General features: G+C 40.7%; 1 protein-coding gene across 2 annotated transcripts in view; it reads left to right on the top strand.

Moving 5' to 3' along the window:
- GRHL2 (grainyhead-like 2 (Drosophila)) overlaps nt 1-18712 on the top strand; it is a 196595-nt gene that overhangs the window by 64149 nt on the left and 113734 nt on the right. For both annotated transcript variants that reach the window (XM_006830613.1, XM_006830612.1), the window contains exons 2-4: nt 34-229; nt 11506-11573; nt 16757-17150. In XM_006830613.1, coding sequence (XP_006830676.1) covers nt 62-229; nt 11506-11573; nt 16757-17150 — 630 coding nt within the window. In that variant the 5' untranslated portion in view covers nt 34-61. The remainder of the gene's footprint in view (nt 1-33; nt 230-11505; nt 11574-16756; nt 17151-18712) is intronic.

The following is an 18712-nucleotide window of genomic DNA, read 5'->3' on the forward strand; positions in this document are numbered from 1 at the left end:
ATGAGGAACCTCACATTTCTTTTGCTTTCACAGTAATAAACGACTGGTGGCCTTAGTGCCCATGCCCAGTGACCCTCCATTCAACACCCGAAGAGCCTACACCAGTGAGGATGAAGCCTGGAAGTCGTATTTGGAGAACCCCCTGACTGCAGCCACGAAGGCAATGATGAGTATCAATGGTGATGAGGACAGTGCTGCGGCTCTTGGCCTGCTCTATGATTACTACAAGGTAGGCTCCATAGCCCCACCCCGCCCTCCTGGGTCCCCTAAGCCACACCCCCATGGTGGGAAAGCCTGACACACACAGTTGCCATTGATCTGATTGTGATCCTTGCTGACACTATAGTAGACCTGCTTCGTAAGGTTTTTGTGACTGCAATTTCTTTTCTCTTTGCAGATGTTATCCATAATTTTATTATGATTCATACAATTAAATATCATTTCATATTTAATAAATCAAAGCCAAATATTTTCCTGATATTTTATGCTTTCAGCAAAGATTCCTCTGATATCAGCAATGATCAACCTTCTACCTTCTCTCTGAATCCAATTTCCATTTCTAGCGTTCCCTGTCAATGTACTGCTATAATTGATTTTTAAAAAATATATGTTATAAATTTATTGACTTGGAGCACTAAAAGGTAATTTCGAGGTCATCTTGTCTAAACTTTGATATTATCAAGAGTGACTGTAATTTTTACAGAAGCAGATAGCCAGGCCTTTATTACATGGTGCTGCTGGATTTGTGTGAACTGTCAGTCTTTGGGCTAAGGAGTAGAACACAAACTCTTTGTACCACCTAGGAACTCTTGAAAAATAACAGGGCCTTCTAAAATCAGAGGGGACACAGTCTTCACACCAGGATAGAGAACTAATAATATTTCCACTCTTGCTATGGGATGCAGCCTTATTTGCCTGAGAATTCATCTGTTCTCATTGCCTTTCTACTTCCCCATCTATGGAAGCACAACTTCACTACCCACCTAGAGGAAGGTTTCATTTTTAGTAAATTATTTCTTGTGTTCTTTGGCAACCTAGTTAGCATCATATTACAAATGCTTCTTTGCTGCCAATTTGACTTTATGATTTTTGGCGAGTGAAAAATATTACATTGTGTGGCTATGCCATATTGTAATTAGTCATTATTTACTTGTTTGGCATTTAGGTTATTTCTAGATTTTTCAGTTTTGTAGGAAACATTCTAATGAATAGTAAAGTCTTACAACAAATGAATATAATTCACTTTAAAAAAAAGATTCTTGGATTGTGAATTGAGTGAAGGTTTAGAGAACAGATCATCAGTCCCACATCCAAGCAAATCCCACACTTTGTGTCATTACAATGATTGCAGTTACCTCCATGTACTATCAGTTCACAGTATCGACCTCTATTCACTTCAAGTCTTACACTCTTCCTGTGTCTCCTGCTACCTTCATCTTTCCTCTACCAATCTCCCTCTTGTTGTAGATTGCCTTCCCAAATTAACAAGTGTCCTGGTATGGCTCTGTAGGACTGGACTGCTAACCACAAGATTGGTGGTTCAAGTTCACCAGCTGTTCCTCAGAAACCCTATACAGGGTCACTTTGAGTTGCAAGCAACTCGATGGCACTTAACAACAATCCTCTCCCCAGTGAATAATTTCCCCTTTCCTCCTGCCCTGGGTAGCCATCATAGAATGTTTTTATTTTTTATTTTTATCAAGAACACCTTTTCTTAATTTTTAAAAATGGTGGTTGCACACAATATTTGCTGTTTTGTTGTTGACTAATTTCACTCAGTATAATGTCCTCCAGGATAATACATGTTGTGATGTGTTTAGCAGAGTCATCATTATTTTTCAGCATTGTATAGAATTCCAGTGTGTGTATGTATCAACATTGAACTGTTCTGTTGACAGGCATTTTGGCTGTCTCCATCTTTTTGCTATTGTGAGTGATGTTGTGATGAACATGGGTGTGCGTACATCTCTTGATGTCACCACTTTCAGTTCTTGAATATAATTCACTTTTAATAAAGGTACCTGCCTTGCAATACTTGTAAAATAGGAATATTTGAGGAAATCAAACAAAAAACAATAGTCTGTCTCAACTATAAAGCAATTATACCTGGTGGGACCTGCTGCCTTAGAACTGGTGAAGTGGACAAAGTCAGCAAGCGTTTACTGAGTGAGATTTAGTGCCTGCTTGGATTGTAGCCTCCTTTGGTGGATGCTAAGATTGACACAAAAGTGACAATGGCTATGTTGATTTTGCTAGTTGGGCAAACAGAATTGCAGTTTCAGAATAAGAACTAGACCTCTGCCTGCCTCCTGCCCACAGGAACAATTGTAGACAAAGTAACCCAACAGTTACTTTTTCTTTCTAGTGATCATTTGAATGATGGTATTAGAGAAGCTTATAGAAAGTACCATGAACTACCTGAAGAAAAAATTAGTCTGTGCTGGAAGAAGTTCAGCCAGAATTCTCCGTAGATGCACAATGATCAGACTTCATCTGTCACACTTTGTACGTGTTCTCAGGAGGGATCAGTTTCTGGAGGAGGACATCATGTTTGCTTAAGTGGAGGGTCAGCAAAAAAGACGAACACCCCCAATGAGATGGATTGGCACAGTAGCGGTAGCAATGGGCTCAAACATAACTACAATTGTGAGGATGGCATAGGACCAGGCAGTGTTTCCTTCTGTTGTGCATAGGCTGGCTATGAGTCAGAACCAACTTGACAGCATCTAACAACAACAACAATCTCTAGTCGGCTTCCTGTTTTCTCCCAACTTCCTTTTTCCTTATTTTCTTTTGGCTTCCTAATGAAAAAGAAAAGTATACTCGTATTTGGAAACAAAAATAATTAGCACTTTATGAAAACAACATACTTTATTTGCTGTAGTTCAGTGGATAATTGTTGTTAGGTGCGGTATAGTTCGTTTTTAGTTCATAGAGACCCCATGTGACAAGTACAAGCACCCCATAGGGTTTGCTTGATTATCATCTTTCTGGAACAGATCAGCAGCACTTTTTTTTCCCCCAAAAGAGACATTGGTGGGTTTGAACGGCTGGCCTTTTGGTTATCAGACAAGTGCTTAACCACTTCACTACTGGGTCCCTTTTATTGTTGTTAAGTGTCAATTCTGACTCATAGTGACCCTGTATAGGGTTTTTGAGGAGACTCTGGGGAGTTTGAATTGCTGACCTTGTTGTACAAACTGACCTTGCAGTCCAGTGCATTATCTGACAGTGCCATACCAGGATTCCTGCATGGATAATTAAGTATGAATAAATATGAGACCCTTGATATCAGAAAGTATTTTTTAACCTGTGTTTTACTATCTAAGCAGTCATTGACCAGGTGGATCCTAGAAAATGATGGATGATATTGTGAAGCATGGGGACTCCAGAGCACTTCATTGTACTCATGAGTACATAGACCAAGAGGCAGTCATTAGAACAGAACAAGTGGTTACTGAATGGTTTAAAATCAGGAAAGGTGTGGGTCAGTGCCTGGTACTTTATAATCACCTGGCTTTAGCTTCTTCGGGCACTAGGTTCCTTTCTGCTAACCAGGTACTACTGGAAACCAATTGGTTTGTTTGTCTGTTTGTCCATTTGTTCATCCATCCATCCATCCATCCATCCATCCATCCATCCATCCATCCAAGTACTCACTGATCACCTGACTTTCCTGAAATGGTCATAGATATTAGCAAGGTGGACTAGATATCCAAAGATGGACGGAACCTAGTTTTATGCCTCAGTGAGGCCAATCCAGGACCCAGTCCCATAACCGTATAGTCATAATACATTGAAGTAAGTGTTGTAAAAGGGGTGTACTCTAGGAATATTGCATAGGGTGTGACCACCTTCCAGAGAGTTCACAGAAACTTTCAAGTAGAAGTAATGCCTACTCTACTAGGAAGGCTGAGGAGGGCTTGTCAGGTGGACAGGCAGGTGGACGCATTTCAGACAAAAGGGAGCAGGAGGTGAAAGCACACGAGGTGTAAACAGTGGGTTGCACCCAGTGGAATCCAAGTAATCAATATTGCTGCACTGTGACGGGGAGGAGGGAGCTGGGACTGATCAGAAAGAGAGTGGATCTCTTTGAAGAGCCCTGCCAGGTCAGGTGGGTGGACTGGGCTTTATCCTCCAAAGGGGTGCCCAAAGCCTTGCCTTTTGCTGGGTAATGAATATTTATAAGCCATTGAAATTTTAAAAATCATCTTTTTATTTTAAGCTTGTACATATCCATGACAGAAAATGCAGAAAAGTTTAAAGGGGAAAATAAAATATACTGTAACCATTCCATCAAGGTTGGTTTGAATTGCAAGGTCGGTGGTTCAAACTCATCAGCCACTCCTCAGAAACCCAACACAGGGTCACTTTGGGTCTGAACTGACTTGATGGCACTTCGCAGCAACATTAACAATAACCATTCCATCATACCATTTGATATAATTTTCTCCAATACTGAAGAATTTTGAATATAGCCCTGAAAGATCAAAGAAATAATTTAATCATAATACAGCAGCAGCCATGGGTCGGAACCGACTCGATGGCACATAACAACAACAACAATAGCAGCAGCCACCGTGGAGCTGGGCTGGGGTCAGGGAGACAGACCAGTGAGTTGTCCCTGACATTAGTCCAGATGCTGAAGTAACAAAGTTCTTTCTGACGTAAGAATATGATGGCGATTACCTGGATCAATATTTGGGAGAGCTATTCCTAAGTCAAAGGAGCTCTGGTAGCGTAGTGGTTACGAATCGGGCTGCGAACCTCAAGGTCAGCAGTCAGAAACTACCAGCCGCTCCGCGGGAGAAAGATGAGGTGTTCTGCTCCGTAAGGATTTACACCCTCGGAAACCCTGTACAGGGTCACTATGGGTCGGAACCGACTCGACGGCACTCAACAACAACAACAACAATTCCTAAGTCAGGCACCACAACAGGCGCTAAGTAGAGACAAAGCAATAGGTTCAAGAAATAATTGAGTATTTGTTGAAGTAAAATTTGGAAAGTGGTTGTGTGTGTGAGAGTGTGTGAGAGAGAGGGAGAGAGAGTTGGTGGTGGGGAAGCCCAAATGTCTTTATCTGCATTCTCTTAGAGGAGGAAAACAAGCTACATGCTTGTATAAATACAAATAGAGAGATTCACTTCAAGGAAAGTCCTCACACATTTGTAGAGTCTAAATTCCAAATCTGTGGGTCAGTTGGCAGGTTGGAATCCTCTGCTATCTCATCAGCTTGTTGTTTTTGTCAAGTACTGTGGAGTTGGGGCTAGTAAATCCAAAATCTGGAGCTCAGGTGGAAGGACAGAGACTTCTGCAAGAAGAACCAAAGATCAGGCTACCAGAAGAGTACAAGATTGAGAGAGAGCGAGAAGGAGAGAGAGAGAGACCAAGTTTTACCAGAAGATCCATTTATGTGCTGGAAGCAGGCTACACTTTCAAGGAAACTCATCTTTCAACTGATTGGCTGATCACATCAGATCACATAATGGACATTACATTATGGACAGTCCAGTGTCTGCCAAACCCCTGAAAAGCATAGCCTAGCTAACACATAGCATCAGCCACTACACTTAACTAGGAACTAGATGTCAAAGATGATTTTCAAAGATGGGGAGTGTGGAAGGAAAGCAACTATGTGTTCACTATATGCTTTGTGAGATGTTCAGGCAAAGAGGTGTGATACACAGTAATGTGGGTCTCAAGAAAAGTCTGGTGATGTGCTTCTGAGAATCAGCCAGTGAAAGCCCTATGGATAATAATTGTCAGATTAGAAAACAACCATGGGCCTAGTGCAGGCTTGGGCAGCATGTCATTTCATTGTGTAGGGGCTGGGGGCTGACTCAATAGCAGCTCAGCTGACAACATTGACAATGTGGGTTCAGAACTCAAGTGAGGAGACTAAGTTGAGAGATTTCAGTTTCTCTAAGGACTACTCTTTGGGGAGCCAAAGATAAACATAGTTCTTCTTTTTTAAAAAATTTACTTAGATTGCAGGAACCCCAAAGGTTAATAGCCACCTTGGTTACATTGTGCTCCACACTATAGATGGAGCCTAGCTGTCTGCTCAAAGCTCAAATTGGGACATTTTGGTCGTAATAACATTCACTTCATGTAGTAGTTTGTTTTAAAATAGGCTTTTGTTGTGGTTTAAGTAGAGGTTTACACAACAGTATAGGTTCTCATCTAACAATTATTCAGTGACATTGGCTGCAATCTTCACAATTTGTGAACATTCTCAGTATTTCTGTTCTGGTTGTTCAATTTCTCTTAGTCTAGTTTCCCTGCCCTCTTATGTTCTTATCTTTGTTTTAAGGCTATTGTTAGAGCTTCCTTGTGTTTTTGAGAGAGGCTAATGTCTTTTAGTTATTGGAATCTCCATTTCCTATACCTCTTTGGTTTTGCATTTACCAGACCATTTTATTTAATTGATTAATTTTATTTAAAAAATTTTTTTTCTACTGTGAATTGAGTGCGTTTACATAGCAGATAAGTTTTCCATTCAACAATTCATAGCTGTTTTGTTCCATGTCATTGACTGTAATCCCCACAATGTGACATCACTTATCCCTCTTTCCTCCTGTTTTCCCATTTCCATTCTTCCACCTTTCCTAACTCTTAATGGCTTCCGAGTTTTGTCCTTTGGCAAATGCTGTCCATTTGGTCTCAAATGGTTGATTTTTCTAAGGAAGTCTGTGCCTCTCTAGTGCTGTTATTGATTTTAGAGCTCTGGTAGCGTAGTGGTTATGAATTGGACTGTGAACCTTAAGGTCAGCAGTCCGAAACTACCAGCCACTCCGTGGGAGAAAGTTGAGACTTTCTGCTCCCGTAAAGATTTACAGCTTAGGAAACCCTGTACAGTGTTGCTATGGGTTGGAACCGACTCGACGGCACTTAACAACAACAACAACAACAACAATAACTATTATATGGCTGAAATTGAAACCATAGAGCTGAGTTCAGTTCCAGGCCTGAAGGACGACAACCAGTTTCTCCAACCAGTAAGATTGACCTTTTTTTTTTAGATCATTTTGAGTTTTGTTCCACATTTTTCTTCTGCTGTATCTGAGACTTTCCAATGTTATCTTTTCTGGAGCATTTGGTAGACAGCCTGGCACCATCTGGTTCTGGTTTTAGGGTTGTGGAGACTGCGGTTCACACAGTCCAGTGGTTCACGGACTAATTGCTCCCATGCATCTTTAACTGTCTTCACTCTTCTTTACTCTGATTGGGGAGAGTCCAATAGCTGCATCTTACATATTACTCACAAGCTTTAAGATTCTAGTTGTTACTCACCAAAGTAGGAATGAGAACACTGTGTTTTTGTGGTACCAGGACATTTTAATCGATTCAGTCTTCCTTTCAGCAAGTATTTAATGAGGGCTTACTACATTTCAGGCTTAGGATATAGCCATGTACAAAATAGACACTCAGAGACTAGTGTTCTGGATATGGAAGTTTAAGATAAGACTCAAAGTTTGACTCATAGGAGTCTAGCTTGGAGAAGTCACAGGGAGAATGGGAAGAATGTGGGGAATGGGATGCATTTCAGGTAGAGAGGACTTTGTGTGATGGTTCTGCAGCAAGAAGAAGCATGCCATAGTTACAGATAAGGTATGGCTGAAGTGTGGTAAGCAAAGAGGGGTGTGGTCCAGGGTTAGGTAGGAGACATTGATGTCACTAAGTGCCATGACTCATGGTGTCATCCCCCCTCCCCTGTGCATCACAGAATGGAAGACAACCAAACAATACTGGGAGTAATGGCCTGGTCAAATTGACACCTATTTTGAGAGGACACAGTTCAATCCATGACACTAAGGATTGGTTGTGAGGGAAGAGGGTGAAGAATTGACAGACAAGGAGAACTCAGTTGTGCCGCAGCACACAGCTTGTTAAAGGAACCACAAATAAATAATGCACATGCCACTGGTTCAAGGCCCTTGCTTACCTGGCTTTTGCTCATCTTTGAGGTCACATTGCCACCTTGTTTCTTCAAGCTGACTGGGCCTTATTCTATAACAACCTGAAGATTTTCTCTATGTTGTACCCTGGTCTGGAAAGAATTCTTCATTCTTCATCCACCTGACAAATTCCTACTCCTCACAGGAGCTCTTTGAGGTTTTCAGAGCTCCCTTTGAGGCTACATTTTATCTCATATTACTTAGTATTGAAATTTTGTGACTATCTGTTATTGTTAGTAGATGGCAAGAATTATGTTTTATTCAGGTCATTTCTATATAGCACTTACAGTGTCTAGTTCATTGTAGGTCCTCAAAATCAATATATGAATGAAGGACTTACATTTGATTTATTTTTATTATAGACATACTTAAAAAAGAGTCCTGGTATGGCGCTGTGGGCTAATGCACTAGACTGTAAGGTCGGTGGTTCAAGCTCACCAGCCACTCCTTGGGAACCCTATACAAGGTCGCTATGAGTCAGAACTGACTCAAAGACACTTAAAAACAACAACAACAACAACATACTTATAAAGTACCAGGTACACTGTTGTTTTTTTGTGTGTTGTCATTTTAAAATTAGCTCACTTAATTCTATTAAAAGCCCTGTGAGTTACAGGACATCATTGTTCTCATTTTACAGTTGAGAAAACTGAGACATATTTGGTTAATGGTAGAGCGGAGAATCAAACCTAGGGAGTCAGGGTCTAGGACACGACTCTTAGTCACCCAGCTGGGTCTCCTCTAGAGTCCAGCTGACTGGACTAGCAGACAGGTCAGTGGAAATCAGGTTTGCTTAGAAAGTCCCAAAGAGGGTTACTTTTTAAAAATGTTTTATTGTGAATTATTTGATAATTTACATGAGAGAACTTTAGTTTTACATTCATTCTATCGTATATCATTTCATTGCCATGGTTCCAATCCCCTCCATGCATCATCAACCGACCAAACCCGCCCCCTACACTTCCCGTGCCCCCAGTCTTCAGCACACAGTCCCTCTCCCTCTCTGGATCCCAAATCCCCCGCTGCTTCATCACTCCACAACTGCACATCATCGTCTCTGCCTCTATCTCCAACCTCGCTGCTTCTCTGGATAGGGTCCCACTCTCAGCTCTTCTCCGTTGATGGTCCTAGAGACCAACGCTCCTAGACTGGAGAATTAATCACTCCCTTCCTTGATATAAAACGTGTACCTGTACATTTCTAACCCTCACAATCAGTCCTGATAACAATTATTCACTATTGTATCACAAGTGACCCATCTGCGTTTCATTTCATCAGCTCCACCTAGACAGATTGGATAGTACTCACTGGAGATTCTGCCTTCCTCCATGACCCCTGGCCCTAGGTCCAAAGAGGGTTACTTTTATAAATGCTCTTTCATTTCAAAATTGTGAAGGCGACATTTTGAGTGTAAAGGATTTTAGCCAGTAAGATCTGGAAATTGAACAAAAAGGAACAAAACCAAACAAAAAATAATTCAAGCAATGAACTAAATGCAAGCCTACTATCTATGTGTTTGAAACTATGGCAGAGAAATATAAACAGCTTCACGATGCAGGAGGGTCATTATGTAGATGATGATCAGAAACACAGTTGGTAAGAATGTCTCTTCTCACAAGTAGTACTTTTTTCGAATAATTTTTCAGGCAACATGTTGACATTACAGTTGTTGAGTTCCATGGATGGTACAAACAGTCATGGTGTTTTCAGTACAACTGAAAAGTTGGAGGCTTCAGTCTACCCAGATGCACCTGGGAAGAAAGGCCTGTTAATATACTTCTGAAAAATCAGTGATTAAAAACCTTGTGGAGCACAGTGCTGCTACTCAGACACACTTAGGGTCTCCATGAGTCAGCATTTACGTAATAGCAATTGGTATGATTCTTAAGACAAGTATGAAAGTGCATTTGAAGAAAAGCAGTGTAAGGCAGCCTATGAGCCCACCATCAGAGAGGAGCGTCTGTCTATGTTGCTTACTATGGTGTTTGTTAACTCCCTTTTTGTGGCGCAGTGTGTTACTGCGCCAGACAGCAAAGCCATTTGAATTGCAAGGTCAGTGGTTCAAGCGTACCAGCTGCTCCTCAGAAACCCTATCCAGGGTTGCTATGGGTCGGAACTGACTTGACTGCACTTCACAGCAACAACAACAAGTGCACAGATGTCCAGATTCTCTCTCTGCATGCATTGCTTCTTTTCCCCCACCCATTCCCAAGGAGGGGAGGACACAGGAGGTCGTCCAGGTGGGATGTGGCTCGGCAGAGTCTCCCAGGACAGCAGCATGCAGCAGAATCGTGGGTGCTCCTTGCCTGCTGTGGTCCTGTGGAGATTGCCAACTCTCTCTTTCTGGCCTCACTATCATTGTCATTCAGGCCCCTCACTTTTTTTTTTTTTTTTTTTTTTTAATGTTTTTATTGTGAATTGAGTGACAGTTTACATGAGAGAACGTCGGTTTTGCACTCAACCAGTCATATTTGGTTTCAGTGCAAAGATTTCAGTCCCCCCATGCACCACTGGTTAACAGTATTTGCCTCTATTCTCTCCCCACCCCCTTTTATGATGTACACAAAAACACTGCAGGAATATAGACTCATTTAAACAGTCAAATGGCACATCCTGCAAGCCAGCCTCCTTCCCTCTAGCACACAGCCTTTCTCTTTCTATGAGTCTAGAGTCCTCAGCTGCTTTATCTTTCCATATCATCACTTCTGCCTCCATTGCTGGTGTCGCTGCTTCTCTGGTTAGGATCCCACGTTCTGCTCATGCTCTTCTCTCTTGATGGTCCTAGCGTTCTCTGTTCCTGGAATGTAAGATTAACTACCGTCCTTTATTTCTTACACAACTTCTACCTCTACAATTATGACCGTCACAATTTGTCATGATAACAATTACTCACTGTTGAATCAAAATTGAATCCTATCCCCATTTCCTTTTACCAGACCCATCTAGAGAAGATGAAAACTCTTCAGTGAGGATTCTATCTTTCTCCGCACACTCTGAAACTAAACTCCCTCTTAAAAGCCACTTGGTGCCTTTATGGTCACTCCCCCATTTTAGGTAGCCAGTGTCTAAGTTGTCCATCCCTATCAACTCTGTGTACTGAGGGATTGGCTTGGTCTTTGATGTGAAGACTCCTTCCCACTCGGTTGGTATTAGCTACTATGTCCTTAAGTATAGGTCATGTTCATCAAATTGTAGCAATTTTCACTTGTTTCCTTTATCAAACTTCTTTATCTTCCTCTATTTGAGTTCTGATCATCAAGCCGTCCAAACTAAGTCCAATGGGTACTATCTGCAAGTTTGAGAATTGTTATTTACCTCCTCCCACTTCATATCAGCTGGACGCTTCACTCTCAGCTAGAGCCCTCCATGGCTACGTCAGTGTCCAGGGCAGGCCATTCACTTTTAACCATTTCTTGTCTCAAGAAAATCTGCCACCTTCTTCTACTGAACTTTCCATTTCAGTTTCTTTGTTGTTCTGGTGTCTAGTTCTGCATAGGGCTGCTGTTGCACATATGTAAGTCTGACTGATGGTTGGTGCTATTTTCAGGTTCCTCGAGACAAGAGGCTGCTGTCTGTAAGTAAAGCCAGTGACAATCAAGAAGACCAGGACAAAAGGTATGGTGTCATGTAAGGAATATGTCTGAACTCCAAAATCACTCTTTTGCTATGTTATTTATTTATTTAATTTTAATGATAACAGTATTAAATTATTATCTTGTTCTTGAGAGGAGAATGGGAATGAGGGTGTGTGTGGGGTCAAGAAGCTTACCCTGCTCTAACAGTCGTTTAGGGTCTGACCACCACCTGTCTCTCAGTTGTTGTTGTTAAGTTCCATCAACTTGGTTCTGATGCTTAGCCACCCTCTTTAGGGTTTCCGAGGAGCAGCTGGTGAGTTTGAACCACTGACCCTACAGTTTAAATCAACTTTGCAGTCCAGTGAATGAACCCACAGTATCATACCAGGACTCCTAGTCCCTCAGTAGGGAAAGCAAATTGCATTGTTTGTTGAACATCCATATGTCACCAGAAAGCTCCTCAAACACCCCCTTCCAGGAAGCTTAAATTTCTAAGTTTTAGGGGTGATATGTTGGCAAGGCTGGGGTTGATTGCTCTGTCTCTATGCCTTTGATTAGGTCCTTGAGGGAGTGAGATCCTTGAAGGACCAGTTTCCACAAGGAGTGAGAGGAGTTGTTTCTTAGCCCAGGAAGGCAGCTAAAAAAAGTCATGAACAGCAGGAAACACCCTCGGGTGCAGGGCATACGAGACAGTGGGAGACCATTGTGTGACACCCCTTCCTTGCACTCGTGAGTCAAGAACTAGCTAAAAAGTAAGACATAGACAAGTTGAAATTACAAACAAGCTAACCAAAAAGCTTTATTTCTAATGAAGCCAGTTGGAGAAGGTGATTTCATATCTACAACTTGTAACCCTTTAGTCCTGACCTAGATAAATCTACAGATAGGACTTCAGGAAAGGGACAGACCACTTGTGGCACTGAAGGGTGTGGACTGGAGTGTCCAGACAAAAAGAAAGAGCTCAAAGAGTCTAGATCACTTTGCTCAGCTACATCTCTCAAATTTACCCAAGAAGGAAGTCTTTTCCCTATAGAGGAATGGAAAGGAAGGAGCTACAAGTGGTTTTCTATTGAAGTTGTTCAAATGGGAAGGAAAGCCAGGGAAAATGAAGTCCTCCCTTCCAAACTTCTACTCCCACTCAAGCACATATGTCAGAATTTTACCTGGGTTTGATAAGAACTAGTTATGATATTATCATTTTGTTATACAATTCACATCCAGAGTCTACGTCACCAGTCAGCAGCCCTGGGATGTACATGACTTCCAAGGTGCAATCCCAGTGGAAGATGAAGGCAGTGTGAATAGGATTCTCCTTTCCAGTAGGGAATCATCTGATGGGCCGCACAGCCCTGGTGCCCTGGGACCTTGTTGGCACATTGATGCCAGAAGGACGAGGTTGACCCTCTGCAGGTCCTGGAACTTTTCCACGATCCTGCCAGTAGATGGAAAGGAAGGAGCTACAAGTTGAAGCTGAGCAAGTGCTTGAGTCCAAGATGTGTGCTCTGCCTATATGACAACATAATAGTTCAAAGAGATCATTTCTTTTTAAAAAGGGCATCTTGCAGAACATTCAAAACATTGACAGCATCTCATTGTATTTTAGTGGTGATTTTTTGATTTCAGTGAATCACCTTAAAAAATCTGACAGTGAGGTATAGACAGCCTTGTATAGAATAATGGTGACTTCATAGACGTCTGGTTAATAGGCACCCAAGTGATGCAGTGGTTAAAGTGCTCAACTGCTGACTGAAAGATCAGGGGTTTGAATCTACCAGCTTCTCTGCAGGAGAAAGTTGTGGCAGTTTGTTTCTGTGAAGACTCACAGCCTTAGAAGCCCTATGGGGCTTCCAACTCTGACCTGTAGCATTGCCATAAATCAAAATTGCCTTGACCACAGTGGAATTGTGGGTGGTGGTGTTTGGTAGACTCTGCTTAAATGTAATTTTGAAGACTATCATTGGATCTGGAGTGTATTCATGAATTAGGGTGACATGTGCTAACATGACATCATCACAACTCTTTGTATACACTAGCTGATACTTGGAAGATAAATGACACTCTCAATGATGTGATCCAAAGCATATTTAATGTGCAATTCTTGGCATTGCATTTTTTTTCCTTGTTTTATAACACTTGGTTCAACTTTAAATTCTGTTGTAGGTGAGTCAGTATGTTATAATAATTCTTTTCTTCACAGATTATTCATTTTTCAGGTGTCTTTTTGAATCTCTCTGGCATAATACCATTTTAAAGGTATATAGTTAAACATTGATAATGCTGAAATGATTATTTCTTGATGATGTGATAATAATGATTCAAATAGATTTATACAAAAACCATCATTTTTTTTTTAAAAAATTATTTGTAAGAACACTGAAAAATATTTTGGTGTTGTATTCAAACTTTCTTTAGGATTCATACACTTCGCATGAATTGAAGGATTAAGAAAGATGACCTGAAAAAAAAAAAAAAGTAAAGACTCTAGCCATAGAGAAATTGGTTAACTGAACATTTTGGTGAAGTCACTAAAACTATGTCTATGCAAAGCCTACACAGTGGGAACTAGGTAAATGTTTGGGTAGCAAGTCAAGGGAGACCAACTCTTTTTAACCCAACTTGCAGAATGTTACCCATAAAGAAGTATTGTTTTTGCTCCACAAAAGGTTCTGGGTCAAATGAATTTGGGAAAAGCTAGGTTACAATTAAAATAAGAGAAAGAAAACCCAGGATCTTTGCTGTGTTCATGATCTTTATGAAATTCCAGCTTGGTCTTATGGCAGCATTTCTTTCTTTTCTTAAACCTTCTATTGTGATTTGAGTGAAGGTTTACAAAGCAGATCCAGATTTACTTTGCTTCATTCATTACAATGATTGCAATCCCCTCCAGGTACCAAAGGTTAGCAGTATTCCCCTCTATTTAACTCTTGCGCTCCTCCCCCTGTCTCCCGCTACCTGCATCTCTCCTCTACTAACCTCCCTGTTGTTGTATATTGCCTGCCTTGTCTACCCTCTAGCCTGTGAATGATTTCCCTCCTCCTGCCCCTGTAACCCTCATAGATTGTTTTTTTAAATCAAGAAAACCTTTTCTTAACTTTTTACAACATTGGTCTTAGGCAATGCAGTATTTGTCCTTTTGTGATTCACTAATTTCACTCAGCAGAATGTTCTCCAGGTTCATCAATACTGTGAGGTGTTTCACAGATTCATTGTTATTCTTCAACATTGGAAAAACTAAATGCAAATATATTAAATGTGTTTTCTAAAAATTGTTGGATCGTATCATTGAATTCCTCATTTATTTTTCCATTGTATAACCATTCTTCTGCTGATGGACATTTCAGCTGTCTTTATCTTTTTGATGTGTTTCTTGTAGACAGCATATTGAAATATCCTATTTCCTTATTCATTTTGCCCTTTCTGTATGTTAACTGGTACATTTAATCCATTTACACTCTGTGTGTGAGTTGATTGTTGTCTTTTTTCTGTGTGCTTTTTTTGTGGTGCTGCTAGTTTCTTTATTCCACATAATTTTCTGGCAACTATTTTTTTTTTTTTAACTGATTTTTATCATGCACTTCTTTCTTTGAGAAACCTCTATTAACATTCCATGCAATGTTCTGAACAATGGAGTTGGAATGCTACTGTAAGTGGGTGGTCTGGATTTTTATATCTTTTAGCTAACTCAGTTTAGATTAAGGATTATTTAGACAATTCCACTGTGTCTTATATATAGGTTCACTATATTGATTTGGTTCTGAAACCAGATTATTACCTAAAGCCTTATATTCCTTTGCAGAGTGTTTAGAGACTTCTGATTTGTTCCTTAGAGGATTCTTTTCTAGAATGATTTTGACAGACCTGTGATCAACTCAAAGAAGTTTAAATATGCATGTTTTGGTTTTGTTCATGTGGAGTCACTTTTTCCTCACCCTTCACTTTGAAGTTTCATCTGAAAAATCAAAGGTGAAGATAACAATTCCTGCTTGAGAGTTAGGCAAGCTCAAAGGCTAATAGTTTTCTTTTTTTTTTTACAGAGAAGAACAAGTCTAATTCTTGGAAAAATCAGCTTTATTTGAATTTTTCTCTCAGTGAGAGACGGTAGTAAACCCCAGACAGCAGATGTTTGAGACAGAGCTCCCTAGAAAACATACATTTCCTCTCCATGTCATTCAGAATAATCCATATACAAGTCAGAGGTAGCAGTCCACTTTATTGACCACTTGGCCTTGGATAGTAAAATGATTTTGCTGTCAGCAGTAGTCTTCCATTAGTGAGTTCCTCTTTGCTTCTGCTATCTCCCAGAATTCCATGGTATAAATAAATGTATTTTATCCTAGCCTGGCAAGAATTAATTTTTTTAAACCCTCTGCTTTCTGTAATTCCAATCAGGAGTTCTGAGATCTGGGAGATCTTGTCTCACATAAGCCTAATTCCAACATTTCCTTGAGCCCTGAAAGTAATTCAATACTAAGGCTATCAATGACCTCATATAATTTTTCAGTGAGTCTAAAATATTTTAATGATAAATTCTCATATATCTTGATGGTTATGATTTTTAAATTTCTTGTAATCTAAAATTGTCCCCTCACACTTCCACTTGTTTTCGTGCTTCGACTTTATTGAAGAAGCCAGGCCAGTAGGATGTGCTATATTCTGGTCTGATTAATTAAATTGCCTTTTAAATTTTTTAATTAAAAAAAAAAAAAAGTCATTCTTCTAGTTCCTGAATGCTGGAAGTCAGCTCTGAAGACTTGCTAAGACATAGGGCCAACCCCTTTGGCATTAATACTTGATGGATGGGACTGAGGAGTTTAACACCATGTGGCAATATGAAGCCAACCAATCCCAAGCCCATTGCTGTCAGGTGATTCCTACTCACAGTGAGTCTATAGGACAGAGGGGACCTGCCCCATGAAGTGGGTGTCTCATTTTCCCCCAGAGAGCAGCTGGTGGGTTCCAACCCTTGATCTCTTGGTTAGCAGTTGAACACTTAACCACTGAGCCACCAGGGCTCCTTCACCCTGAGGTATCCATATCTAATCATTCTAGTTTTAGTGATGCAAAGATTCAGGGTGGATTCATTCAGGAGATCTCAGCATGCTGACCTTTTTCCTTGTGGGGTCAGTGCCTCCTAATTAGTACCCGAATCAAATATTTATTAGCAGTTGCAAAATGGTGGTTTTTCTAATTCTGTCATGTTGCGGGGTGGTTTTGAACACACAGAAACTGTCTCGGCACCAGTGAAACTCAGAGTAATTTGAGTGGAGGAGAAAACCGAGCGGAGGTCCTAAAGACCGTACCAGTGAACCTTTCTTTAAACCAAGACCCCCTGGAGAATTCCAAGCGGGAACAGTACAGCACGAACGTCCCTGAGAGCCCAGTGGTCATCCCGGTGTCTGGAGTCACAGTGGTGAAAGCTGAAGACTTCACACCTGTTTTCATGGCCCCGCCTGTACACTACCCCCGAGGCGAGGGCGAGGAACACCGCGTGGTCATCTACGAACAGTCTCAGTACGACGTGCCCCCCATCGCCACCCACAGCACCTATCTGAAGGACGACCAGCGCAGCACCCCAGACAGCACCTACAGCGAGAGCTTCAAGGACGGACCCACAGAGGTGAGGAACATCCCCAGCCCAACGGCAGCCCCCAGCTAGTTGTTGCCTCTATCTTCTTCTTAAGTGGGAGAAAGGAATTAAATGGCAAGTTTAGTTTTAGTGTGTGTGTTTAATTCTCTACAAACACCATTTTGATAGCCTATCTAGGGACTATGTGTGTATAGGAATATTTCTATTTTTCTAGACTCCCTAGATGCCAAATGCCTTTGCTCTGTTTTAGATGTAATCTTAAACTTAAGTATTTATGAGGAATTAAGAGATGCTTGTATGAAAAGTTTTCACCGTAACCTTTTTTGTAACCTTTTAAATAAACACCTGAAGTGAAGATGTTACTGCTATAATAATATAAATTATTGTTAAGTGCTATTGAGTGGGTCCTGACTCATAGTGACCCTGTATAGGGTTTCTGAGGAGCAGCTGGTGGGTTTGAACTACAGACGTTAGGTTTAGTAATCCAGTGCTGACCCAACAATGCCACACCAGGACTCCACAGTAACCACACACACACACACATGTACATACATATGTTATTGTTAAATGCCATCGAGTTGATTCCAACCTATAGTGACCCTGTATAGGGTTTCCAAGGAGCAGCTGGTGAGCTTGAACTACTGACCTTACAGTTCAAACAACTTTGCAGTCTGATGCATTAGCCTACAGCGCCACACCAGGACTCCGATATATATATATGTTTGTGTGTGTCGATTCCAACTCATAGCAGTCCTGTATAGGGTCTCCAAGGCTGTAAATCTTTATGGGAGTAGAAGGCCTCATCTTTCTCCCACAGAGTGGTTGGTAGATTCAAACTGCTGACCTTTTGGTTAGCAGCTCAGCTTGTAATCCACTACACTATAGATATATATAGAGAGAGTGCCCTGGTGTGGCGCTGTAGGATAAGCATTTGACCACAAAATCAGTTTGAACTTCAAGGTAGCTGCTTCTCACAAACCCTGTGTAGGGTGGCTGTGAGTCAAAACGAACTCACCAGAACTTAACAACAACAATGTATATAGTCTACAATATAACATCGCATAACTCTGTAAAATTTTGTGTGATAGGATAGCCAAGGAAGAGAATTAATATTATCAATAATCAAGTTTAACTATGTGTATTTGTACTTTGCATGTTAATAAATAATAGAGATTATACATTCTCTTATTTGTGGAGAACTTACATGTGCCCTTAATATTGACATAAATAATTGTTTGCTTGCTTGTTTATTTTAAATGCGTACGTTTTAAGTGTTCAGTTTGAGAATGTGGTCATTGCAGATAATTTTACAACAAATTTACAAATGTTCAAGGTGTAGGACATTTCCTCACTCTGAAAGTTTCCTTGAGCATCTTTGGTTGTGTTTCTTTGGCCAGTCTCTCCCCAACCCCCTTGATCTAGGTAAATATTGATCTACTTTCTGCCACTATAGCTTAGCCTTTTCTAAAATGTTATATAACCAGTATATAAGTAGTTTATGTTTGTCTTTTTTAACCTTGTGTTAGAGTTTTGAGCTTCATTTGTGTTGTTGATTGTATTAATAGCTTTCCCCCCCTTGTTGAGCAAGTACT

This window comes from Chrysochloris asiatica, unplaced genomic scaffold (assembly GCF_000296735.1).
Source record: "Chrysochloris asiatica unplaced genomic scaffold, ChrAsi1.0 scaffold00001, whole genome shotgun sequence".
Lineage (NCBI taxonomy): Eukaryota > Metazoa > Chordata > Mammalia > Afrosoricida > Chrysochloridae > Chrysochloris > Chrysochloris asiatica.